The sequence below is a fragment of the Ruditapes philippinarum genome, unplaced genomic scaffold, assembly GCF_026571515.1.
Source record: "Ruditapes philippinarum isolate M1 unplaced genomic scaffold, ASM2657151v2 ctg6590_1_1_1_1, whole genome shotgun sequence".
NCBI classification, from domain to species: domain Eukaryota; kingdom Metazoa; phylum Mollusca; class Bivalvia; order Venerida; family Veneridae; genus Ruditapes; species Ruditapes philippinarum.
Window position 1 is genome coordinate 2,186 of NW_026853966.1, and position 27,579 is coordinate 29,764.

Here is a 27,579-nt window from a genome sequence, read left to right on the forward strand (position 1 = left end):
TGTGAATAGTGCAGCATCTTACAAACAACCGTTGCTGACAGCGCATCAAAACCATCATCACATACTGTTCCCCAAGACCCATTATGCCATACTTCCAATCTCCCCTCGTATTGACCTAACCCGTTAACTAATCGAGCTGTAAGAAACACATCAATTTTTTAAAACAGTAACACCGCATAACAGACAATAATGATGGTAATGATGATGATGGTAATGATGATGATGGTAATAATGATGATGATGATGATGATGATGAGTATAACAAGTATCAGTACTTCTAATAGATGACATATGAAGTGAATAAGATACAAATAATACGTTATACGACTCATATAACCTTATTTTTTAACGGCTATATTTTATTTTTAATATCATTACAGAGTCTAGTTTCAGGAAAACTGTACTCAAAAAGTAAAATGGTAAAATAATACATCGTTCTATAAGATTTTAACAAGAAGCGCCGCAATGGAACGAAATCAGGTTTTCAACGACCAAGTATTGATGTAACAGGAACTAGGAATGAAATATGGCAAGAAGACAAAATTATGTTCTTATTTTGGTTGCATGCAGATAGTGATCTATGTATGGTTAGAAGAAATCCATATAGGTTTAGTACAAAAGAAATAGTGATACACCGCAATAAAGAAATGATTGGGAAAAGTGGTTTCATTAAGGTGGTTTTGTTTCAAGTGCCCACCCATAAAAGATGAGTCATATTTGCTGAATTAATACATATATATATAAATTGAATAAAGTAGTTTAAATATTAGCTTTTTGCTCCTTTATGAATATTGTATTCTTTTGCAATAACTGGATATTGATTAATTCAGCAAGAGCTCTGTAACAAATGAATGATATACAAGGGCACCAAACAATAACAAATACAAAAAGAACATGACTACAAAGCATTTATTTGAAAGCAACACAATAAATACATGCAAAACTTGAGAATGTACAGCATTTTACAATCTATAGTGTTGTGAAAATATGTGGTTATTCAGAAAAACATTTACCCCAAAGCAATTACATGTAAGCTACACACATGCCAAGTTATGTATCAATAGGTCAAAATGTACCGAAGTTATAGAGTAGAAGTGGAAAATTCTATTGTAAGCATGCTCCCAGATATGCAAGTATCAATCTCAAGCGGCATCCCGCACAGCAAGGTTAGTGTAAATAGGTCAGAGCAAACTCAAGTTATTACGTGAAAACTGATTTGTAGTGACTTTAACCTTATTTACAGACACCTAGGTAGCAATTCCAAGTTGCGTCTTGATAGAAGCTACCCGCATACTTAAATTGATGTCAATTGGTCTAAGCAAACTCAAGTCATTATGTTGAGACTGAATTTCTACTTTTAGCCACAGTGACATTGACACTTATTACAATCAAGCTAGGTCCCATGTTACATCTTGATATAACCTACCCAAACACAAAATTTGCTGACAATAGTTCACAGCTAACTTAAGTTATCATGTGGAAGCTGAATTGTTATTTTAGCAACAGTGACCTTGACCATAATCATAGTCACCTGGGTAGTAATCCCGAGTAGCGACTAAATATAAGCTACCCACACACCCATATACTAAGTTAGGTGTCAAAAGGTCAATTCAAACTGAAGTTATTGAACGGCAACTTAATTTCTTATTATATCAACAATGACCTTGACCTTAATAAATAAACATCTGGGTAGCAATCTAAGCTACCTTTTGGCAAAAGCTTCCGATACACCTTGTTTAGCGTCAATAGGCTAAAGCAAACCTAAGTTATTGAACGGAAACAGAATTTATATTTCAAGCAACACTAACATTGATCTTGGGTAGCAATCTTAAGTAGCGTCTTGATATAAGCTACTCACATACCAAGTTATGTGTCAATAGGTCTCAGCATACTGAAGTAATTACATGGAAACTGAATTTCGATTTTTAGCAATAGTCACCAAACCCAGGCTGTCTCTTGATATAGCTACCTAGGTACAAAGTTTGGCGTCAATAGGCCAAAGCAAACTCAAGTTATTGAGCGGAAACTGAATTTCTATTAATAGAAAATAATGGCCTTAATATTGATCAAAGACACCTGGGTAGCAATTCCAAGCTGCCTCTTGATATATTTTAAATATCCACACGCCAAGTTTGGCGTCATTAGGCCAAAATAAACTCAAGTTATGGGGCAGAAACCAAAAGTTGAAGCCAGCCTGCCTTCAATAACCGGTTTTTGTTATTAATCTACATTATCTCTCAATAGTACTGTATATAAATTTAGTATTTCAGAAAAAGTTTTAATAAGGTTACCTGGTGTACACGATATGCCAACATCTTCATGGTGTCCACAATTATTAGTTCCCCAGATCCCCTTCAGACATTGAGACAAACTTGTTTCAGTTCCCGTACATTGAACATCGTCTAGAAGTATCGGCAATGTTCCACCGCCAAAGTATGCGGACCCGAATACCAAAGGGTTAGTGCTAAAATTGTTACTTGAAATGATTAAAATTTAATTTACCGATTTTATAATGCAATGTTTAGATTCATTTTGATTTTTTTTTTGTTCGTCGAAAGATAGATCTTCCATGAAAATCTATTCATGACAATCCATTTAATAAATTCATACTACTTAGTCCTCGAGTCTGTTTTCAATAATCATCGGTGTGCTCTTCGTATACCTTGATCACATGTGAAATATTTATAAATGGCGACATTTGAAATTTGAAATTTGTGAGGGGAAGTGTTCCGTTAACGTCATTTTGTGTTCATGATCGCTATTGTCCGATTTTAAATGAATAACTCTCGTAAAAAGAATTATGGAATTATTCATAAATGAGTACTTCTTGCACTTAATCAATAATTGAATGTATATAAATAACCAGATCTATAATATAAGCAATTCACATAAAAAAAATTAATCAATCATTACAATCAAAACATTCCATAAAAGAATGTAGAATGAAGAACTTGATCACAATCTTAGACATTAAACTTTTATAATATATTTAATTATACAAGGGTACAATGACAAAAAGGAAATTGCAATAGTGTCTTATTTATGACTGCGTGCGGTAGAACCTCCATGATAATATGATAGCTTTGGAAACAGACAGAGGGTATAATCTGAAAACTTGTACACAAGTTATTTGTTAAGACCTTCAACAAATGGTACTCAAATCTCGAGAAAATATTCCCGGGCTGATCAGTTCAAAGATCCTCAGTGGGGTCCCTTTATAACAGATATTTTTCTCCTTGTTTTTCTATTTTCTTTTTTGTGTGTTTTTCCCCAATTTCTTTAAGTTTTTCTTTAAAGGGAAGGGGGTGTACTTGGACAAAACTTACTACTGCTTGAAGAGTATTACAAATTAAAGCTTCATTTTATAAATATGTAGAAATATTTTGCCCTCGGACAAAAACCAAGCAGTTTCGCTTTTATTAACTTTTTTAACAGCATTTATATAAGTCTAATAAAATATTTTTTTCAAAAATACGATCTGAAAAGAAATAACCCACGATAATACTAAAGCTCGTATACAAACTATAACATACAAATGAAGAAGACTGTTATTAGCTCGTGTATGCATTCTGTCACAGTGTTAGGCTTTAAAACAATAAAAAGATTAGGATTTTCCCATCTAATAATTAACTTTTACCGTTTTGGATTCGCGATACATAAGGTCTGCCGTTTATACAAGAGTTATCAACTAATAAAATTAATAAAACATTCGTTATATAATGCGGAAATGTAACGTTATATTCGGACTGCGACTTTTAGCCAACAGCATGACACATCTGTTAGATCTATATAAGTAACGAATACTGCACATGAATGGATCTTCGTCATGTTTTCACTGTCTATGGAAATACCAGCATGAATAAATCAGATAGATAAAAAATCTCATTTTCATTTACCATTCATTTTTCTTTGAAAAGATATAAAGCTAATCTTTATCATAAATACTATAAACGTTTCTGCTATCAATTATATAACGTCACGTATCCATCCTCCTAGAAAGATCATCACAGGATTTTTTGGCAGATTACTTAGTTGCGTATAATATTTGCGTATAATACTTAGCCTCAAAATGTTGAACATTTGTGCCAAGCTACATTAAAATCACCCGATGAATGTAAAAGTTTTGCTCCGAACAAGCATTTTTCAATAACATCTGAGACCTGGACTTTGCATGTGACACTGCTTCTCATAGTGGTGAATATATCTATGCAACGACATGATGATATTATTTTTTTTTACTTACGATTGATAGTTTAGCATCTTACAAACAACGGTTGCTGACAGCGCATCAAACTCATCATCGCATACTGTTCCCCAAGATCGATTATGCCAAACTTCTAGTCTCCCTTCATATTGATTTAACCCGTTCACCAATCGAACCTCTAGAATAGTGTCAATATTTTAAAACAATAATTCATGTTTGTATTTTTGCACAAAGTCAGATAGAAGAGTATTCTAAAGGATATACAATGTATATGAAAATAAAAGATATAAAATATGAAAATAACATGTCTCTAAGGGGCTGCCTTAAGAAAAACAGCTAAAAAATAACGAAAACAAGTAAATTAAAATTTCTACATTAAAACTACATTAAAGCTATAATTGATGTTAGTATTATCATTATTAGTTTTGTTGTTGTTGTTAGTATTATCATTATTAGTTTTGTTGTTGTTGTTGTTGTTCATAAACAGGGACTGAATAAAACGAACTAATATAGGGTTGGCAGTTTTAAGAAAATGTTTTATTCACTTCTACTTAAACCTGAATTTGTCTATCTTTATTGATCAAATCTTCATCTGTTACACTTTAATGATATTACCTGGTGAACATGATACGCCAACATCGTCCTTATGACTACAATTATGTGTTCCCCAATCATTATGTGAACATTGAGATAAGCTTAATTCAGTGCCCGTACATATATCATCGTCTAAAGTAATTGGTAATTTCCCAGCGCCAAAATATGTGGATCCGTTTATGACAGGATTTGCCCTAGAATAAATAAATTTCTTTCTTATAAAACAAACTCATTTATTGTCGTTTTGTATCATAATAAACATTAATTCATACAAAGTCTTAAACATTATCCTTGCAGAAAATTTATTTTATAATTTATTTTAAGAATCAAATAAATCAATTGCTTCTGTTCATCTGTCGGCATTTCAAACCACTGAAAAACAGCATTTTATCTAAAATGTTTGAAAAGTAGTTGACCTTAATGATTAATAAAGCATTGATTGTTACTAACTGTGGATAATTCAGCATCCTACAAACAACAGTTGCTGACAGCGCATCAAACTCATTAATGCATACTGTTTCCCAAGACCCATTATGCCACACTTCCAGTTTACCTTCATATTGACTGGAACCATTGATCAATCGAACTTCAAGAACAGCAAAAGAAATATAAAAACGATCGTTTTATTTTTTTATATTTTTGAATATCATCAAATTAAATAGTATGATCCATTTTTTTATTCTTTTAAAAGTTAATCTTTTTCACAAGACAAATATCCGGGAGCTAATATATTGTTCAAGTAAAACATTTAAATCCTAAGCATACATAACGGTATTCTGTGTTAAGTATCAATCATATTTTCATAAATGATATCTCATACGATCTCATACGGAAAGCGACTTTCACATACAAAGACAAGGGGATTCATACTCCCACCGATGTCCTTGACAGAAATTTGAATACCTTTCAAAGCAAAATGATACATATTAAAAGAAATTATCTTGTATGAAAAAGTCAACATTGTACAAATGATAGTATTAAGTAACACTGTTTGTAAATATTAATATTTTTAACTGACACGCAAAGTAGCTTTGGTGACCCTATACCTTTTCCTTAAAATTCAATTAATCATAAAGTTTCTTTAATTATTTGTCAAATTTCTAGTCAGTAAAGTATAACCTCTATTGGTTTAAACATATTCAACTAAACAAGAGCCATTGGCAGACAAGGGAAATGTTTGGCTTATAAATCAAATTCATAAATAAATTTTAAAAAATCAAAATTTTATAATTTGACCTTGGTGGTGCAGGTAATATTTTAATCAACATGATGGTTGACTAAGTATGAATCATAATGATACATAATAACAAAGATATGAAAATTAAAGCCAAGTTTAATAATTTGATATTGGCAGATAAAGTGTCTTTAAACTCAATGTCAGTTCAACTTTCAGCAAAATTTAAAGCATCCAAATAAGAAAACATTTCGTTCGCCAAAATTCAAAGTTACAGTAAATAACAGGACAAAATTTATTACTATGGTCTATTTTAGTTGTTTTGTATGAACAAACAATATGTATATCTTAACCTAAAATACAATGTACAAGTTATATTGTTGGTATAATATTTAATCTGATGAGAAATATTTCTGAAGAAATATAATATTGTGGTCTGATTTCAATATTCATTATTTTATGATGTGCATAATTCATCTATCATATGAGATATTAATTCTTCACAAATAAAAGTGCTGAAAGCACCATTAAACAACAGTGACTCTAAAATTTACTTTCACACCTTATTTCATACAATAACCCAATAATAACAGTTTTTTTAGACCTTGTGAAATCAATTGTCATGCCTAAGAGCATTCAAGCAGATAGAAACAAAAAATTGGGATCTATATAGGTGTTGACTTTAACAATTCAGTGGTCTCAATAGAAGGTTCAAATAAAGAATGAAACAAAGAATTGGGACTGAATCCGGTGGTCTTTAAAGTGGATAAGAGGGGCGGTCTTAATTCTGGTTCATGTAATCATTGACATAAAGAACACAAAATTTCGTTCTTTAAAAATGGTCTTAAAACGGATAGGTCTTAATTCTGGGGTGGTTTTAAGTAGAGATTCTACTGTAATTATACTTTCAAGGTCAAGGTGATTTATGTGCACAGATCATGCTTAGTTTGATTTTTATCAAAGTATTGTCCTTAATGACGATGTGTCTAAATATGAAGACATAATAACAAGAGGACCATATGATGACCAAACATTGTTGAATAGAAAAACTTGATATGAACAAGTAAAATTGTAAACAATAAACAAAGCGTAAACTATAAATAAAAGCAGATAAAAAATCTAAATCTTAACCGTTAAAATTTGTATCTGAAATAGTGTTAAACATTACTGGTTGCTATTACTGAGGGAAAATAACAGTTTATAAAGATGTGTACATATTAGGAAAATCAATGACCCCCTGGGACGGGATCAATTTTAAACCTAGGGCTTTTATTTTAACAAACTTGGTAGACTATAATTGAAGATAGTTCATGCTAATAATCTAAGGTCTAGCTCTTTGTTTTTTGGGGTTGTTTTTTGTTCTTGTTTTGTTTTGTTCTTGATTTGTTTGTTGTTCTTTTTTAAGTTTTTTTCTAAGTTTTTTTTTCTTTTAAAGTCTTTAGTATATACATATAAGGAAAATCAATTAACCTCTTGGGCGGGTCAAATTTTGACTCCAGTGCTTTTATTTGAGCAAACTTGGTATACACCCACTAGAAGATGCGTCATGCTTAAAATCTAAGCTCTAGATATTTGGATTTTTGAAAAGAAGTTTTTGATATACACATATAAGGAAAATCACTGACCCATGGGGTGGGCTAATTTTGACTCCAGGCTTTTTATTTGAACAAACTTGGTATACCCCTTCTATGAGATGTTCCATGCTTAATATCTTAACTTTAGCTCTTTGGGGCTTTAAAAAAAGATTTTTTAAGTTTCTACTTTATACATATAAGGAAAACGATGGCCCCCGGGGCGGAGTCAATTTAAAGCCAAGGGCTTTTGTTTGAACAAACTTGGTAGTCACATTTGGTAGGAACATTTCTGTAAAGCTTGGATGAAATTGGCTAAGCGGTTAATGAGGAGATGTCGTTTAAAGTGAAAATTTACGAACGCCGGACGGACTGACGGACGTACGTACGGACACACGCCGGACGAAAAGCGATCACAAAGCTCTTAAAGCTCTTGTGAGCTTAAATAAAATAAAATTGAAGGTCAAATTCATCTATGGCTCATAATCAAAGTCAATGTTGTCAACTTGAAGGAACATTCCAAATGATTGATGAGTCCAATTATGAAAATAACTCGTTCAAAAATAACAAAGCTATAGTCACATAGGATATATATTTGGGGATATTTTCAAATTTAAAAAAGTACATTATTATGTCAAACTTAGTAATGTAACTTCACACACACACACACACACACACACACACCAACACACACACCAACACACACACACACACACACACGCGCGCGCGCGCAAGCACGCACACACATAGCACGCACGTACACTCACACACATAAAAATAAGTATTGTAATTTTGCATATTTATTTCATGTTTGTCAAGTATGAATAATTTCCATTCAGTTATTCACTAATAGCAAAGTTACATCCGAGCAGAAACAGCATTTCACCTACAATGTTAAGGTCATTTGAAAGTTAAGGTCAAATTAAGTTTTATTTTCATTAAGATCTTGTCATTAAGGATGTCGTGTCTAAATATGAAGGCAATTTATGCATAAAAAGTTATAGACAGTTCAATTATTATTATATGTCATCAATTCATCTTGGATTGATGACCAGACACAAAAAAATAAATTCATATCATGACTTCTGTTCTACATTCTACAAGTGCGACAATGACCTTGCGATCAGGACCTGATTTCTTCTGACACACACTTCCATTATGTGAAACACATTCTTACATATTGATTTTTAGATCCATCCAGGAATGACAGAATTGTTGATTGGACTCAAACATCCGTGTACTCTTACAAAAATTCATATAATGACATTTGATTTTCGAGGTGACCTTGACCTTTGTGGTTGGGACCTGATTATTACGCATGACACGTTCTAACGTGACAGTAATATGTTGGTACTCTATTGTTCTCTCTAAATTTCTCTTTAGCCACACAAAAGGAAATAGCTACATAAAAACATTACGGAACGAATGACATCAAAAAGAAAAAAGTAGTTAACTATTGTCCCTCTAGCCACATTATTACTGTCCCGTTAGAACGGAAGGACGGAAGGACGGGCGCTACAAAAACAATGACTTTTCTTTATTTGTGGGGGCATAAAATGTTACGTGCAATTTTACCAAGTGCACGCTAAAATTTAAAACAACTGCTTCTTTATTGAAATTATTTTCGCGAACTGTTCATCAGGAACTGCAATTACATTAAATAAAACAACAGTACACTAAGTAAGAAAGTTTTGTTGAAAAGAAAATGTTTTTTATTTAACATATACAACATTTTTACAGGTTTAGCTTAATGGTGATATTAGTATATTCTTTGAAATGTAAAGATTTCTTTAAAAGGGGCTAGCAGTTTAAATCATTTTTCAATCTTTCATATTTACACACATGTTTGTTTTGACATATTGTAATTAATACTAATCATAATTACCAAGTTAACTATTATTACTTTTATTTCAGAAGCAATTTTAACAGGCAAAGATTACCTGGTGTGCATGACATGCTAACATCGTCATTGTGACCACAATTATGTTTTCCCCAACCAGAATGCTGGCATTGCGATAAGAGTACTTCAGTTCCCGTACATTTAAGATCGTCTAAATGTATCGGTAATGTCCCAGCGCCGTAGTATGCGGACCCGAATATCAAAGGGTTCGTGCTTAAAGGCATAAGAGCATGACTGTTAATTGACTCAAAATTTCATTCCAATATTACGATATATTTGTACAAATGCCTTGATGACATATTGAATTATTCATTTCATGCGGAAATTGAATCGCAAGTCTCCACTGTCTTAAAGCATTACTGTAAAAGAATCGTATTTAATCTAGTCCGACAAGAATATGGTAATAATATTTTTATTTATTAAAGACAATAAATCTTTTTAAAATGGTAAAATATGCAAACAGTGTTGAACAGAACAAATCCTGTCAAATGTCTGCCGTAAAATTCAACTGCATTATTGCATTTCTCATAACTGCGCCATATCGTTATTCAAAAAATAAAGTTTTCTTGAAAATCATTGTTTGATATGAAACGTAAATTCGACTTCTATTGTGATATTTTATTTTGTACTACATATTCAATTACTAAACGAATATTTAAACAATTTGTAAGTCAAAAAGGTGCGTGGATGAGTGGATCGAAATTTGTAAATTCGTTTCCGACTCGAAATTCCAGTTTTCTATACATTTTGCTTTTCAAACAATATTTTCATGTTGCAAACACAAAATGAAGCTCATAACGTGTTTATTAGTATATTGTGTTATCAGATGTTTCAAACAGAAAAAGTGTTGAACAAAAACTTATCTGTTATTTGCAAAGGTATCGGCGTTTGTTTTTAAAATGATGAATACAGCGCAGTTCTGATTCCATGATCTTAACATAAAAATGTTTTGATACTTGCTGCTGATAATGAAGCATACTACAAACAACTCTTGCTGACATCGCATCAAACCCATCATCGCATACTGTTCCCCAAGTCCCATTACTCCATACTTCCAGCCTCCCTTCATATTGATTTGACCCATTCACCAATCGAACTTAAGCATAACATTAATATTTGTTGTTATTTTGCACACAGATGAACTTTATTCGTTTTCTTTTCTGTTAACGTTTTAACAGACTCTTTTATGTTCCAAGTAAACTATTTTATTCCATCCAGATTCACGTACTGATAATACACTGTGTTGCAAATAAGCCAATTTTACGAGCCTATTTAGAGAGGTACCTGGTCTATTTCAGCCAACAGCAAGTTTCATATACTAAAATGTTTTTCTAGATCTGTAGTTTCTGGAATGGATATTCATTTTACCCAATCCCGATGCAAAGCTGAGTTATACAAGATGGCGTTAAATATGGCCGTCAAATCCCTTAATATTCTAAAATATTTACGTTGGCCTATTCCTTTTTAAGTTTTGTAAATCAATTGGAATGTTACATGAAATTTCTTATTTTTAACTAACTTATGCTAAAAAGATGAACTTTGGCATTTTTCTTAGTTTTCATTGTCTTATTTTCACGAAAGAAAAAGAAATAACTATCACTTACTAGATGTCCTTGCTTAAAATGTATGGGTAAAAGTTTGTATCAAGACGACCGTATGGAGTCTAACTAAACTCTTACCCATATAACAGCAGATTGGCTCTTACAATTCGATATTAGATAAAAATAGAGAAGGTGTCTCCTCTTTAATAAAGAATCACATCGCTTGTGTACAAACACGCTCCCTTAGGTCTACAGGTGGATGGTGTCCAATTACTAAATCTGAAGTACATAAGCTGATGCTAGAGGGAGTGAAAGATTTTGGCATAATATAATCTCTTATTAATAGACAAAATAGAGAAAAGAAGGATCTCCAAAGAAATATGAAAAACAAGATCAACAAGGAAAGGCGGCGTTCAATGAACGCAACCCCCATATGATCCAGCAACAAGAACCAATGGCAAGGAGCCCAGGTGGACCCCAAACATAAAAAGGACAGGGCAACGACACGTTAATCATTAAATGATAAATAATTTGTAACTGATTAGGAATTCAAAGAAAATAATAATAGGCCCACAAAGGGGAAGGGGACAGGAGACCGGGGGAAGGGGGGGGGCCCAAAATGGCAAAATTGAAAATGTTGCAGGCTCCGTTTGATTGAGCCTGTTCATGGACGGTGCTGTAAAGTGCAAATTACTGTTCACACCCCCTAGCACCTGCTTAAGCAGAATTTAACATTTAACATGAACTAGAACAATTTTGAATTTTGAAACATCCGCAGATGTGTTCATATGGCGGTTATCATGAAACCTTCAATGTGACACGTAAGTGCCATTCCATGAAAAGCGGCATATGGTCCCCCAGTAAAAAATGCGTGTGCCCTAAACGAAAAAACAATGAGCGGAACTAAATAAAATGGAATTTTGAAAGGGAATCAGAGATTATGAAGCCTTCATATCACAGATAATACGTCAAAATACAAATTTAAAAAGCAGGCCACATATCCTAAGGGTAATTCAACAGTATTCAAGTGAGAAATTATGGAACCACCCATCAAGAAAATAGCCGAATATTAGAAAGAACTAAATTACCACAAGCACAACAATTATGTCTTGCTGAATTATCTTTAAGGATCGGAAATATAACATCTCTGAGTGAATGTACGGGGCGACAAATGTCTTCAATTGTCAACTATTGCTTTCTTTTAATTGCTGTCAAGTCATCTTTTTTTCGGATTTCTATGCATCAACAGCGGATATAAAGTGCTGTGACAACCCTTAAAGTTGCAACTTACTTAATTTCAGTGTTATTATATCTTTGAGGTCCTTCGGGATTATAAATTCCAAGACATAATAATGTTCAGTTGACATTTAAATTAGTCCTCGATTGTATGAAAAGATTTAAGGTAAACAGTGATACCACATCTCCCTTTTTAAAGCAGCACGCAAGAAGAAAAACTACCATTTTACTTATATTTCAAAATCTCTCTTCAAAATAATTATGTAGTTGAATGAAAACAAAAAAAACACTTTATAATGTTCATATTTTGATTTTTGCTCTGAAAACAGACAGCCAACGTACTTCTTATTATACTACGGAATTTTTTCATCCGGTTTTTTTTTCTAGTATCTCGTGATGGTACAAACCAATGGTTATACACATCTCGAGCGATATCTATTCCGTTACTAAATGTTTGTCCACTTAATCATGAATGTACTAGTGTCAATATCCCAGTTTGCTTAACGTAAAATAGTTCACAGAGCTAGGTTAATTTGAACAAAATACATTAATTTCAAATGTGATCGGCAATGTGAAAGAGTACACATATGGTATTAATGAACTAGATAATTGTTATAACGGGACCCATAAAGAATGCCTAGAACGACACCATTGAAAAGGTTGATGGCTCAGTTTGATTCAGCCTATTCTATTCACAGACCGTAGCAGAAATTGCAGTATACGTCAATGCCCCTTAGCACCGGGTTAAGCAGATATGTATTGGTAAAGTTTTGAAGGAAGTGAAGATACATCCAAAGATTTATTCATAAAACCATGATAATAGACTGAGCCTTCAATGTAAAATGTTCGTGCAATTCCACAACATACGGCGTAAAGTTCTCAAGTGATCAAATGCTTGAAACGAGAAAACAATGCGCTTAAGTAAATCAAACCTAAACGCTTGTGGCCAAACCGGGACAGTGTGTCATTTTTATTTAAACTGTACTTTGTATCAGCTTGTGCGAGATATCCTCTATAGGAACACCTGCAGCTGGATAGATCCCTGATCATAACACGAACTCTTTGGCATGGTTTTAATTATTTTTCAAATAAATAACAAATATTTCTTCAGATATGATATGCATACATCAATATCTTTCTAATGATTACATTACAATAGCGGTAAACAAAATAAGTAATAAAATTTTCCCTGTTTAAATAAAGACAAGAGTATTATAGCAGGAGCCTATATATTAAGCATCAATTTGCTTATTTATATATAAAAAGCAAAATAAAAAATAAAAAAACAACATGTTTTTTCCTATGAAATCAAGCTTAATCGTTTAAAACGCTGATATTTGACGTGCAAAATTTCACTTGAAATACAAATAGAATTCTAGAATATTTAGGCATTTGGTGGTCATCTTTGACACCATCTTGTCATTTAACTAGTGAATTTGCAGCACTATCAACTCATGATTCCATTAGAAGTAAATAAAATGCAAAGTGATTCAGAATGAACATTTAAATATGTTGTATTTCATTGTAAATCAATTTACTTAAAAATACACAAAATGATGTTGCAGAATTTGTATATTATAATTGTTTTGTTAAATTGTATTGCAGTAACTACTTTTATCTGAATTGTACAATATATTGATGTTACATGTACATGACATGTATTTGTGATTAAAAAGAAATAATAAAAAACAATACATGTTTTGGTTAACTCTTACGAAACAATATAATAACGAAAGAAATCAATTTACCAAGGACTTTGTTACAATTCTAAAACGATCGTTCTTTTTTAAAGGTAAATGCAGAAAATTTAAACGAATGACGGCACAAGTGTCAGTACATTTTGTGAATAAATAATAAATAATCTTAATTGATAAAAACTATAAGAAATAACTCGAAAGAAAACTTAATTGAGAATTTAGATTACATACACGGATCAAGAAAATATATGTGTCAGTAAGTATATATAGGGTAACTGTAAAACTGAACTAATGAACGGACATCATAATAATAATTCCCATGAAATTTTTCACCTCATAGTAGTTATACAATGCGACCTTCGTAAAGTCAAACACGCATGTAGGAAAAGTTCGGTCGTACAGTCGGTACATTTACTATATACATCATTTCAAAAGAAAAGAAATATTTGACCACGACGTGTATGATTACGATTGACTTTACGAGGGTGAAACACCCATAATAATTTTATTTTGATTAAAATTGCTTACCTGGTGCACATGAAATCCCAACATCGTTATTGTGACTACAATTATGTTTACCCAAACCTTTATGCAGGCATTCGGATAAGATTGATTCATTTCCCGTACATTTAACATCGTCTAAAAATATTAGGGATGTCCCAGCACCGAAATATGCGGACCCGAATACCAAAGGATTGGTCCTGAAATAGTTATGCTTATTAACAAATTTATAATCTACTTTGAATTTGTAATTCATTATGATTATATTCCTTTTTCCATTTTAGCTTGTTTGGTGAAAGAAGAAAAATACATTTCTGTTCCGTTAATAGTGATTGTTTATTAGATGTGATTTTCTGTAAAAGCACTGAATTTTGTTGATTTTGCCAATATCAAACCCGTGTAAAAATTTGGTTGACTTAAGTGAATGAAAATCATTATATTGTTTGTTACTTACTGTTGATAATGAAGCATCCTACACACAACACTTGCTGACAGCGCATCAAATTCATCATCGCATACTGTTCCCCAAGACCGATCATGCCATACTTCCAGCCTCCCTTCATATTGAGTTGACCCGTTCATCAATCGAACTTCAAAATGTATTTCAAAACAAATGTTTAAATCATTTTTTATATTTTTGCATATCATCAATCAGCAGAGTAATATATTTCCCTTCATAAAAGAAAAATATACAAATTATAAAAATGACTGCCCTCTTTAAAAAGTGACGATAATTCAATTTATGATGGAGATTTTGAAAGTATTGATCCTCCTGATTTACTTTAACTGTGGCAGACATGTACTGGTCAGCTAACCTGTTTAAAGTCAACATGTTATATCTTTCAAATGTATAATAAATTAATTATGTTTTTCAGAAACTATTAGTATCAGACAAAGATTACCTGGTGTACATGACACGCCAACATCGTCTTTGTGACCACAATTATGTTTTCCCCAACCAGAATGCTGGCATTGCGATAAGATCGTTTCATTACCGGTACATTTAACATCATCTAAATGTATCGGCAGTGTTCCGGCGCCGAAATGTGCGGACCCAAACACCAAAGGATTTGTCCTAAAATGATTTTGTTTCTGGATTGTATCCATAATTTTGTAAAAACAACGCCATCATCTTGGAAATATCAAAAAGCATTTTTTCTCCAACACTTTTAACTGTCAGAAATGTGTGATAATAAGATAGATAGATGAAACTAGCTTCTCATTTTATAACTTTAGTTCGTGTATTTAACTTGCAACTAAAAATATAAATAAAAGCTTTTATGATAGCCGCACGAGAAATCTAAAGATTGGGACGGCTTTGCAGATAATGATTTATCTTAGAAATTGTTTTGTACGTATACATCGCTTGAGGAAGTAGTTAGGTAAGAGTTGGTATAGCATGATATGGCGCAGTTAAATGAAAGATGATATGCACGTCATATGTTGTAATTTTAACTTAACAAACGGTTATGGAAATCATTGACCAATCGTGATATTTGTTCCGTTGTCCTTTTTACCAGCTCCAGAACTTCTATTCTCTTTATATGAGTTGTTTAATACCACTTACTGATTTTACAAGCAAACATTTAGAATTTTTGCATGACCCAGCGTATTTTTGACTTCTAAATTATTTCTTCAAATCAATGATTCTTAAAATAAGAGGTGACTAGATTTATGTTAATTTAAATGAAAAATGTTTTAATGTTTCTTGTTAAAATCTAAAGGTGTAGAATTTTTTTCAATGTGTTACATGTTCTAGTGGTTTTATCTGACGTTAAAATTGACTCAACCCACATGGTTCTTTGCTGTAACCCTTAAACTGTACATAGAGACAATGTAAGCACGGAATTTGATATTTGTAGTGCAACATTGCCTAGTGGACCTCTAACATTTTTTTTTCTGTTGTTTCCTTTGGGGTGGGGTAGGGGGAAGGGTGGGTCTTTGTAACGTGACCTGAACGCTGACACCTACAAGAGATCACTTGATTGTAAGACTACAACATTCAATATTTGTAATATATTAAACTAAAGGCCTAGTGTCTAGATGTTTGATGTGTAGAATGGTCTGTTTGACCAAGGAATATCAATGGAGCAATTCTTGGACCTTTCCGTGTTTCATTCCCTAAGTCTATATTTAATTATCAATATCTTATCTTTGCATGAACTTGAATTGTTAAATATATTCAACGTCACATCCGCTTGCATCATAGTTTTCAATTTATATGGCTTCGTTTATCAACTTGTTTATTAGAGGGTTCTTTTTTTGTTTTGCATCACCCTTAAATTTTGCATCTTACAAGAAAAATCGCCACAATGTTAAGTGCAATTTATACTTGCAGCAAACGTAGGCCTATATTCCTAAATATTTCAGGCACTAACGTCTTCCAACTGCCTTTAATACATTTAAAATTATTTGCTTCATGACGGAGTTCAATTTAAAGTTTTCACTATCTTTAAACATTAACACAATAAAATGACCACCGATCATTTAACAAAATCAAGTCTTGCCAAGCAACTTAAACAATATTTAAAGTTACAAAAAAAATCTGAAAAACACTTTTTTTATTCATGAGAAGCAGGAAATATTTTTTCCAATGTATCCGACAGAAACCTATTTGAAAAACATACCTTTTGCATTCAGTTCAATTCAATTAAGGTGGTGGCGTTTTTCTACAAAATTATAGATACGATGCAGTCTGGATTCAAAAACCTGTTGGTCCTAGCAAACTAATTCAGAAATAATATACTTTTCGACATATATCATACAATATAAAATCTTGAAATTAAACGTGCTTGAGCAGAAAAATGAAATATTCCTTTTTAGAATCTTACAGAACAATCTTTATACCTTATTATAACCTCTAATTACTATATTTGCCGCAAACAAATATTCGTTAGAATAATGGCTGGCTTTGTAATTACAAAGAATTAAAATTTTGTTACTAACCGTTGATAATGAAGCAGCCTACAAACAACAGATGCCGACATATCATCAAACTTATCGTCGCATACTGTTCCCCAAGACCCATCATGCCATACTTCTAGTCTCCCTTCATATTGATTCGATCCGTTAACCAATCGAACTTCAAGAAAACATCAATATTTTAAAACTATAATCATTGATTTCTTTCATTGATTCTTTCGCAAATGATCAGGGAGTTAAGTTTGATCTGGTGTTTTTATTTTCCTTTTTTTTAATTAATAAGACAAAATCCGGAAACTGTTACACACTTCAAATAAAAGCATTTTATTAAATTCCAATTTACATGTAAATGTATCGGATAATGTATCTATTTTTTCCATAAATTACAAATCTATCAAACAAAAAGAATTACGATGTATAATTAGAAAAGTTTATGATTTGATGCTGGAAGATGAAAAGGTAAACTGGGCTCATAACGTAAAGAAATTATTATATAGCTATGGATTCTGCTATATTTGGGAATCACCACAAAATGTTGACATTAACTGTTTCATTACATGTTTTAGGCAGCGTTTAATAGATACTTTTGTGCAAGACTGGAATAGTAGTTTGACTAACAATAGTGTTTTATTTGTGTATAAGAATGTTAAACAAGACTTTGTGTATGAGGATTACCTGAGTGTTGTTAAATCAAAAAAGTGTAGACAAGTTTTAACAAAGTTTAGACTCTCTTCACATAAACTACGTATTGAGTCCGGTAGATACGGACAGAATAGGATAGAAAGGAGCGAGAGAGTTTGCGAAGTATGTGGATCAAATGCCATTGAAGATGAATATCATTTTATTTAAACATGTACAAAGTATAAAAGTGTAAGAAAACGATATATAGACAATTATTTTTACGAACGTCCTAGTGTGTTTAAACTCACTCAGTTGTTTAAATCAAAGAATGTACACACTTTGAACAATCTAGCTTGCTATCTGAATTGTGCATTGAAAATAAGGAGTAATTTGTTAACATAGTCTCATTGTATAAATTATCTGAGTCTGTAATAGTAATATATTCCAAAGAAGTGCTATAGTTTATTGCTTTTGTTTCAATATTATATTGCTCTAGAAATACTTAGTAGCCTTAAAAGTATAACAAGTGCATTTCTCTTGCCGGGATAACAATTGTTCGATATGTTAAGAAAATAATATAATTGTAATCCGACTTTGTATAAATAACCATTATATTATATCACTCTCATGATAAATAATTATGTACTGATGTATATATATTTATATAAGAATATTCATACTTTTGTAATGTTTATGTGATACCTTGATATATACTGTATTTCTGTTAAGATGAGGAGCATATGCTCAAGTCTGAAAATAATAAAATATTTGTTCTGTTCTGTTCTGTTCTGTATAACCACTACTTTGGAACCGATCAGCCGTGGCTTTTGTTATAATTAGCGGAGTGATATTCAATACGCTGACGTTATTGTTTGGATCATTATCATTATTACTATCATTAGGAGAAGGTAACACATGAAGATAAATACATGTAGCTGGACGAGGTAATAACAGGCTATTATTAACAGCATATCTTTATTTTATTGTTAATTTTAAAACAAAATTTAAAAACAACAATTAACACTAAATGCAACAAAAAGCATAGAAAAATATTTTTTATAACTTCTATTCATGATAATAGAACCGAGCCTGCACCATTTTCAATTGTGTCGTTTTCGTCGCTCTTTATGGGTTCCGATGTTTTATTTTTTCTATTTTCAGCTTAATAAGCTTAATACATGTGCCATAGAAATGGAATCAAATGGAAAGGGATGACGTGACTGTTAGACACTGTATGGTTAAGGAACACATGTAAAGCATTCAAAATTTGAATACTGGATTCTCTTCTCATGAACCATAAAAAATGGTGTCTTGACCTTTTGAACTGGTCATTAAATTCAGTGCCAGTCCGATTCCTGGACGGTGGTTACTTCGTTGTGATTGACCACGAAATCCTTTCTTCGGTCATTTGCACTACACCTCTGCTCTGGCATGTAGAGAGGTTATCAATTCCTTTCGAAAGTGATATTTCTAGTACTAGAAAACTGTCTGAAAGCTTGTCCAGAAATGATGTGGCTACACTGTGCCCTGTTAATTTCAATGTGACTTACTGCCTTTATCGTGGGGATAAACTGCCAAAACTACCAACAATACAAAGAATACTTGGGGGGAAATTGGATAACAGACAAGGATAGAAATAATAGTATTTGGTTGCAGATATATGTAATGTTAAACTGCTAAAATAACACCAAACCAAACAGTACAAATGTAGTTGTTAAACGAAATGAACCGCATTATGCAAATATGCAAAGAAAGCATCCGTACGCTTGAATGAATAGACGATTCACCCACTTGAAACATTAACATAATTTCAGAAACCTAGACATATTTGATAAACAGTGCAGGACAAAGTGAAAAAGAGGTAAATTTTTTCAAATATTTTAAATAACCACTTTTCAAATGTTACCTGGTGTGCATGATATGCTAACATCGTCGTTGTGATCACAATTATGTTTTCCCCAATCTAGATGAGGACATCTAGATAAGCTTGTTTCATTTCCCGCACAATTAACATCGTCTAAATATATTGGTAGTTCTCCAGCTCCGAAGTACGCTGTCCCAAATACCAAAGGATTGGTTCTAAAATAGTATTGTTTGTCAAATTTCTAATGCAAAAGAATAAAATAAAACCAAGATCAAAAGGGCAAGGCGATGTTCACGGAAACTATAATTATAATAAAAAAAGTTAGCGCTGGTGTGGAAATTAAAAAACATTGGTTGGGTGGAATGAGGGGGTTACACTAAACGGCAAATAAGGGGAAAGGGAATACTTACCGCTGGCAACAATTAACAAAGATAGGACTTCACAAACCAAACACAAATCTAACAAAAAAATAGTCGTCTTACACCTCATTATCACCTTTAACGTTTCCGTACTAGCAAATCGTTGAAATCAATACCTTTGTTTAGAAAACGAACTGTAAGAAACTGTTATGTTCAGCGGTTGTGTCGAAATGATGTATTAAAATATTCCGAGTTAAACTTGTAAGTTTTTGTATAAGATAGGTTGCGGTATATAAGAGATCAGTTTTACGTATTAACAATAATATCAGCTTCTTTGTCTGAAATTTTAAGAGACGGAACAGAAAAAGATGTTAGACGTGATAACATAGCATGTCCACCTAAATAAGACAAAATGATTAAAGTCGACAACAGCAAAATGTTTCTTTAATTTAGGTTTGAGATTACCATTCTTGCGTATTTCATAGGATTGAGACTTTTGTTTTCGTATTTTAAGAATGAACGATGTCATCACTGGAATTTTTAGAAGTATCACCTTATTGAAACATAGTCATTATGGCCAAGATAAAAGAGGTTTGCAAATTTCAATCGATTATATTTCAGCCCAATGTCTTGATTTTACTTGAATCATAGACGAGGTATCAGACACTAAAATATTTTGTACCACTTGCTGAATCGTAACATGTTTAAAAGAATTGCAAACTTTTGATACATTAATTCTGATAGTTTGTTTGAAATTCAACGTGTTTGTCGAAGAAAATAAATACATTACTTTTTGGTAAATTGTTATTGTTCATTAAACGTGATTGTCTGTTGTAAAACTCTTATCAAATTTTGCTTTTAACAAACAAGTTTGAAAAAATGGTGGACTAAAATGATAAAGCACTAAAATGTTTGTTACTTACTGTGGATAATGAAGCATCCTACAAACAACAGATGCCGACATATCATCAAATCCATCATCGCACACTGTTCCCCAAGACCCATCATACCATACTTCTAGTCTCCCTTCATATTGATTCGATCCGTTTACCAATCGAACTTCAAAAGGGTCATCAATATTATATAACAAAAGTATAAACAAATAAAAATAATGACATCTAGAACGCAAGCTTAAACATGTCATAGAGGTAGGAAGGTCGCCCGATCCGCAAGCACTTGCAGGTATGTTACACAGATGGAGCTCTGGTTTTAATGATTAACTTATTATTACCTTTTAAGTGCATAACAATATATAGCGGGGGAAGGTTACCAAATCAGTGTCTTTCATTTCTGTACCAGTGTAATCTCTTCTTTGCAAATACTACCACCTATACACAATTAATGATTTACAAGGTTCACAAGAACACTCATCCCCGGTCTAAGCTTTATTAACCTACAGTCTTATTTACTTGGCCCGCTGACAATGCATTAATGGGAAAATACACAAACGGATACGCGGCCATGCAGAACGTGCCTAGCTAAAATAGCTGACTGCGTAATTTCACTGTACAAAAATCAAACAACACGAAATAATCGAATCAAATGTATAATTTTTTTGACCTGCGGATTCAGGCCCAATATGATGTTTCCATAGATTCCAATGCAGAAAAACATGTTGCATTAACATCATATCTAGTAGAGGTAACACATTTAAATAATTATCACCGATGTATATGTTGCATGTATATGCAAAACGTTGCTATTGTAAGTTATCATGTAAGTTAGCATATATCGAACCATCACTCCAAAAATATTAACTGACTTACACTACAATGGAAAACTCAGACTGAAGTAGTTGGTTAGTACAAGGTAACTCTATATTATGGACTCTGCTTTCCGAATTTTATTGTTAAAACAAACATGTTTTGTATAGGTTGTAGTTTGAAAAGTAAGTCGTATTGTTTTTTTTTGTTTTTTTGTTTTGTTTTTTCGTTTTTTTTTTTTTTTTTGGGGGTTTTTTTTTGTTTTTTTTTTGTTTTCTTTCTTGTGCTGAAAAAGTACCACGACATTCTAAGAAATGTTGCATAGATGCAAATTACAGCTTTCCGATAGAATCTGGTCGGAAGTCGGAATAATCCATAATGATGATCGGTGGTGACTTAATGAATAAGTTCTGGACGATATTTATGTAAAGCTTATAATGAAAACCAAAACTGTTGACTATTTTATCCAAGCGTGGGAAAAAGACGCACGCAATAAAGAGTAACGTCAGACGTTCAACATCTACGGAAACAGATGCAAACAAAAGTAATTCAAGTAGATACTCTTCATTATGGTATTACTTTTAACTTTGATAATGAAGTTATGATACATTGTATTTGAGTAAGGAATTAAACGAAAGATCATTCAGTAGGAGTTTGATTTTTTGTATTAAATTTGGAAAATCCAATTCAGCCAGTGAATATGATGATGCACCTAGTAATTGTGATTTATAAAATTGTCCACGACTGTCTGGACCAATGAGATTTAAGTTATTATACGATAATATAAAATATTAAATGATATCGGTAGGTGCAAACAGACGAATAACCTATAATATACGCATGTTTGATGATCATGTGTCACTTAAATATAAGGGCTCATCAGCTTAAATCGTACTTCATATTTACAGAAATGTATTTTCAAATATCTTGCAGTCTTTCAAATATACGATAAATAAATTGTGTATTTCCAAAAAAAAGAAAACATAAACAACAACAATAATTAATCATCAACGATTACCTGGTGAACATGATACGCCAACATCATCATTGTGACCACAATTGTGTTTACCCCAACCTTTGTGCTGGCATTGGGATAAGATTGTTTCAGTTCCCGTACATTTAACATCGTCTAAGTGTATTTTTGATGATCCAGAACCGAAGTATGCGGACCGGAACACCAAAGGATTTGTCCTGAAATAACTTTCTATATGGCTGGGAATCTAAACTGTGTCGTATCCAACACTTTGTAAACAAACGCCGCAATATTAAAAGGCTATATTTTTGTCGAAGATGTTTTCTGTACGAAATGTTAAATATTATGATATTCTTATGAACACGCTTGTAATAGTCATTTCATTTGGTATATGTAACTTGAAACAATTTGTCTTTGAAGAAAAAAAAATATAAACAAAATTATAGATAGAAAATTTAGTCATTTAAGAAATTAGATACACACCGACGCTAAGAAAGTGTTTTATACGCAATGTTCTGTTAATAATAGACATTCACATCATATTAAAATCCGGACGATAACTTATCAAGGAAAAAATGAATATTATAAAATGATAACACGCAATTCCAATAGAATTTTTATACGAAAGATTTTCACGTTTTAACAGAGTCTTTAACGGGTTTCATTTACGAGACATATTATACATTGCTTGCGTGCGTGCGTGCGAGCGTTGGTGCGTGTGTGCGCGTGTGTGTGTGTGTATCATATTCATATCTTAATCAACGTTCATCGTTATACTCATGTGATATTTGGCTGTTATGACTATTTAAACATCGCTACCTTTCGTTTAGGCAGTCGTTAATTACATATATATAGTATAACTCACTTCATTTGAACTTTCATCATGTATAAAATTCGTCACTTGTTGGCCAATTTGCTTTCTGCACGATTTCAATTTCTTATTTCATTTGATGCAAACTTGCATTGAGAAACATATGGCAATACCTGTTCCCAACGGATATTAAGAAGTTGTAACCCATAAAAAGGCCCAAAAAGTTATTGTGGGACATACGTTCATAAAGGCAGTTTCTCTTTATTGTTGGAATCGAACAATTTTTGCAGATAATCCATATATCTGCTAAACGGGTTAAAAATGCATTACGTATAATTTCGTAGCTCCGATTAAAGAAAAAACGTCATACTCAATCTATATACAATATATACATTTTATATCAATGTTTTAATGTTAATTACTCAATTAAAAGGACATGAAAAACATTCACAGCAACTTAATATTGATTTCTTCTTTATACTTGATAGCTCTAGGGGCTTTGTTTCAAAAGGTACAAACAGTTAAGATTTTTTTCACTAAAAAATAAACAAATTAAAATAATGATATATAGAACATCGAGCTTCCACTTCAATATTTTACAAGAAAAACATTTAGATTATTTTCTTTGAAACATCAATGCTTTGCACACAGGCATTTTACGTAAACCAATATGTAAAAGAATTCTAACTTACGTATATTTTACATCAAAGCAATGGAGTCAAAGATTGCCTGTACAAACAACAGCTTTATACGTAAAGATTCATATGGAATGTTTTACATTATGCCTTTTATTGTCACAAATCTAAAGGTGTCAATTAACGAAAGTTAAAATCTTCGTCGGGAATACGGCATTGTTAAACAGGGAGGAACTAGTGGACACACAATATTTTTTAACATTTTATTCTTACGGGTGTCACGCTTTCAACATATATCATTTGGTAATATATGGACTTGCACAAGGTTATTTTTGACAAGCAAAAGATCCATTGAACCTTTTTCTTACTTCTTTTGCATACATAAACCTGCACTGTAAAGTAAGGTCAACGCCACTTTCTCTAAAGCAAACTAAAATTTATAAAATCTTCATTTATTGACTAGTATATGAATGTATTCGTGAAATTTTATTTAACAGATTTCAAGATCACCTCCAAATAAAGAGGCAAACATGTCCCATTTTTTTCATCTTACATGTAGAACTCATTGCATAGTAAAACACAATGAATAATTCTTGCAGCAAACGCAGCCCTAAATATCATATTTAAGTGTGTATGATATTTGTTTAGCAGGCCGTGCCGTTGTTGTTTGCCTAGAACATCACGAATAATTCATCCACCAAAGTCCTCCGATATTATAATATAACAAAATGCCTAGATGGCATTTAGTTTAATTCACTTTACTTACAGTTGTAATTCAAAATTTTTTATTACTATAATATGTCAAACACATTTTGTTAAATTTGTATATAGTGTTTAATAAACTCTGTCAAAGTTCTCCCGTAAACAATCAGCTGTATCATCCCATACATTGTTTTCATCAGATATCATTTTGTAATATTATTTTGTAAAATTCATTGTGTATTCGTAAAAAAAAACAATTTGTTTGATTTTAATGGCACTTTGAATTTAGTTGTGAATTGATATTTTGAAAAACAAATTCAGGTATTGAACGAAACATTTGAATACTTCGTAAATGAAAAATACTTTTAATCAAAATCTTCTGGCAAGCTTTCGCAAATTCTTGTCCGACTCAAACTTTCAGATCGGTATAACTTCTATTTTACAGCCTTTATTTTCGTTTTATATAAATCAAAATTTAACGATAAAATATATAGTTGTCATCCTGGATAGAAAACAATACTATTCATCACCATACATGCTGCTTTTCAAGATGACAGCGTATGTTTACTAAATGATGGATACAGGCACGGCTTAGATTCCCGACGTTCTTATCAAACAAACAAAGAAATATAATAAATGTTTCATTTTGAGTTAATCATACCAAACATTGATTAATATTCTTTGACATTTATACGTGTGTGACATAGAAAATATATATTTCTTTTCAGAATCAAACAGATCATTAATTTTGTTCATTTATTTTAATTTTCAATCGTAAACCTCTTAATTAGATTTGCTTAAAACAAACACATTTGAAAGTGTTATTTTTTGCATAAAGTGACAAAAGGGCATTTAATTGTTTATTACTTACTGTTCATAATGTAGCATCCTACAAACGACCGTTGCTGACATCACATCAAACCCATCATCGCATACTGTTCCCCAAGACCCATCATACCATACTTCAAGTCTCCCTTCATATTGACTCGATCCGTTTACCAATCGAACTTCAAGAAAAACATCATTTTTTAGAACAATAATATATACTGTAATAAAATACGAGTATAACAACCAAAAGCGTCAGTTTTTCCGATTTATAAAAATGCAAACCGACAGTGCTGTAAAGAGAAACCATTTTGTTAACTAAACTGAATGTTTTGATGCAAATTAGAGTGGTGTCATCTTGTTTTTATCAACGTTGAAGTCATGGCAATTTTATTATGATCCGCTTGATGATACATTATAACGGAAAATATCCTTTTTATATATTAAGTGTTATGATTGTGAGATTTCGAGAAAATAATCTGATAACGTTTTAAGGTTTACCTTTGTTTTCTTTCACTATTTCACCCAGTATATCCAACATGTCTCTGGTCTCCACTACACTTTGATTTACTGCCATTATATCTGATGAAATCCATTGAACGCTTTCATTCACTTCTTTTATGCTATCTAACCGTTCATTTACTTCCATTATAAGTTCCTTTTTAAATGTTAAGATATTGTTAAATACTGTCCTGATGGAATTTGCAGTGTCATTTTGTATATCATCCATGAAGTCCTTTATTTTATTCGTGCGTTTGATTTGTTTAGCATTAATATATTGAAAGCGTTTGTCTATTGTATTGTTAATTGCAACTTGAAATGTTTCAATCATGTCCGTATGTTCCTTAATTTTTTCATTCATGTCTGTCACTATTTTTCTCGTTTCATGTTTCTCTGACATTAATGTCTTTTTCATAACTGCACCAATGTCCATGCGGAATCCCTTAGGAGTGTGTTTGCCCTTAGTCCCGGTAACTGTTTCATTAAATTTCACATTTATATCTCTCATGTTTTCTTCTAACTTTGCCAAACGAGCTACAATAAAAAGATAATGCTTTTGCTTATACACACGATGACGCAGAAATAAAACATACAAAAATTAGAGTTGAAATAGTAGTAATATACATAACACAAATTTAAATGAGTTTTCGTTTTTACTTTAAGGAATTGTTTGTTGTTTAGACAAATTCTGAATAAAGACAAGCATTTTTTTAAATGAGGAGTTCAATGCATAGTTAATAACTTATTTGACGAAAAATTTTAATAACTACGAAGCATCTTATTAGGCATATGATATACGATTTATCAAATAAGAGTTAGATATACCATTTGGAATCGGCTTAGTTGCTTCACATGCTCTCAGTTTCGCCTCTACCCTACTAAGTCTAGCAGACTCCATTCGTTGCTCTATCAGAACTTGTTGCACTATTTCCTTTAATAGTCCGACTTCCTGGCAGTCACAAACTGTATCCCCTTCACCTTTAACAATTGGGGTGGTAACAAACAAAATAACAATGTACAAAAAGAACATTTTGATTTTAATATCCTAAGACAGAATAAGAAAACTTAAATACACTCAATATTCCATAAATTTAAATGTTTTTAAAAACTTAATCACAATTTTTAACATCTGAAACAAATGTTTTTGCAACGTGATAACTCTTACAATTATTACTCGGTTCTGTTTCTAATAGCATTCTACTTACATTGTTATGCATAATGAGATTAAGTGTGATTGGACATGGA

General features: G+C 32.0%; 1 protein-coding gene across 1 annotated transcript; it reads right to left on the reverse strand.

The window, feature by feature from the left end:
- Positions 1-27,521, reverse strand: LOC132738533 (deleted in malignant brain tumors 1 protein-like; the record flags this gene model as incomplete). The annotated part of the gene is made up of 15 exons (XM_060726040.1): positions 27,160-27,521; positions 26,335-26,868; positions 25,880-26,015; positions 22,906-23,078; positions 21,108-21,243; positions 19,868-20,040; positions 17,365-17,500; positions 15,321-15,493; positions 14,873-15,008; positions 9,484-9,656; positions 5,249-5,384; positions 4,820-4,992; positions 4,244-4,382; positions 2,292-2,464; positions 1-136 (listed from the first exon to the last, which is right to left on the reverse strand). Coding segments are annotated over exons 1-15 (2,732 nt in total), but the record flags the coding sequence as incomplete, so codon positions are not given.
- Between the last annotated feature and the right edge of the window lie 58 nt (positions 27,522-27,579).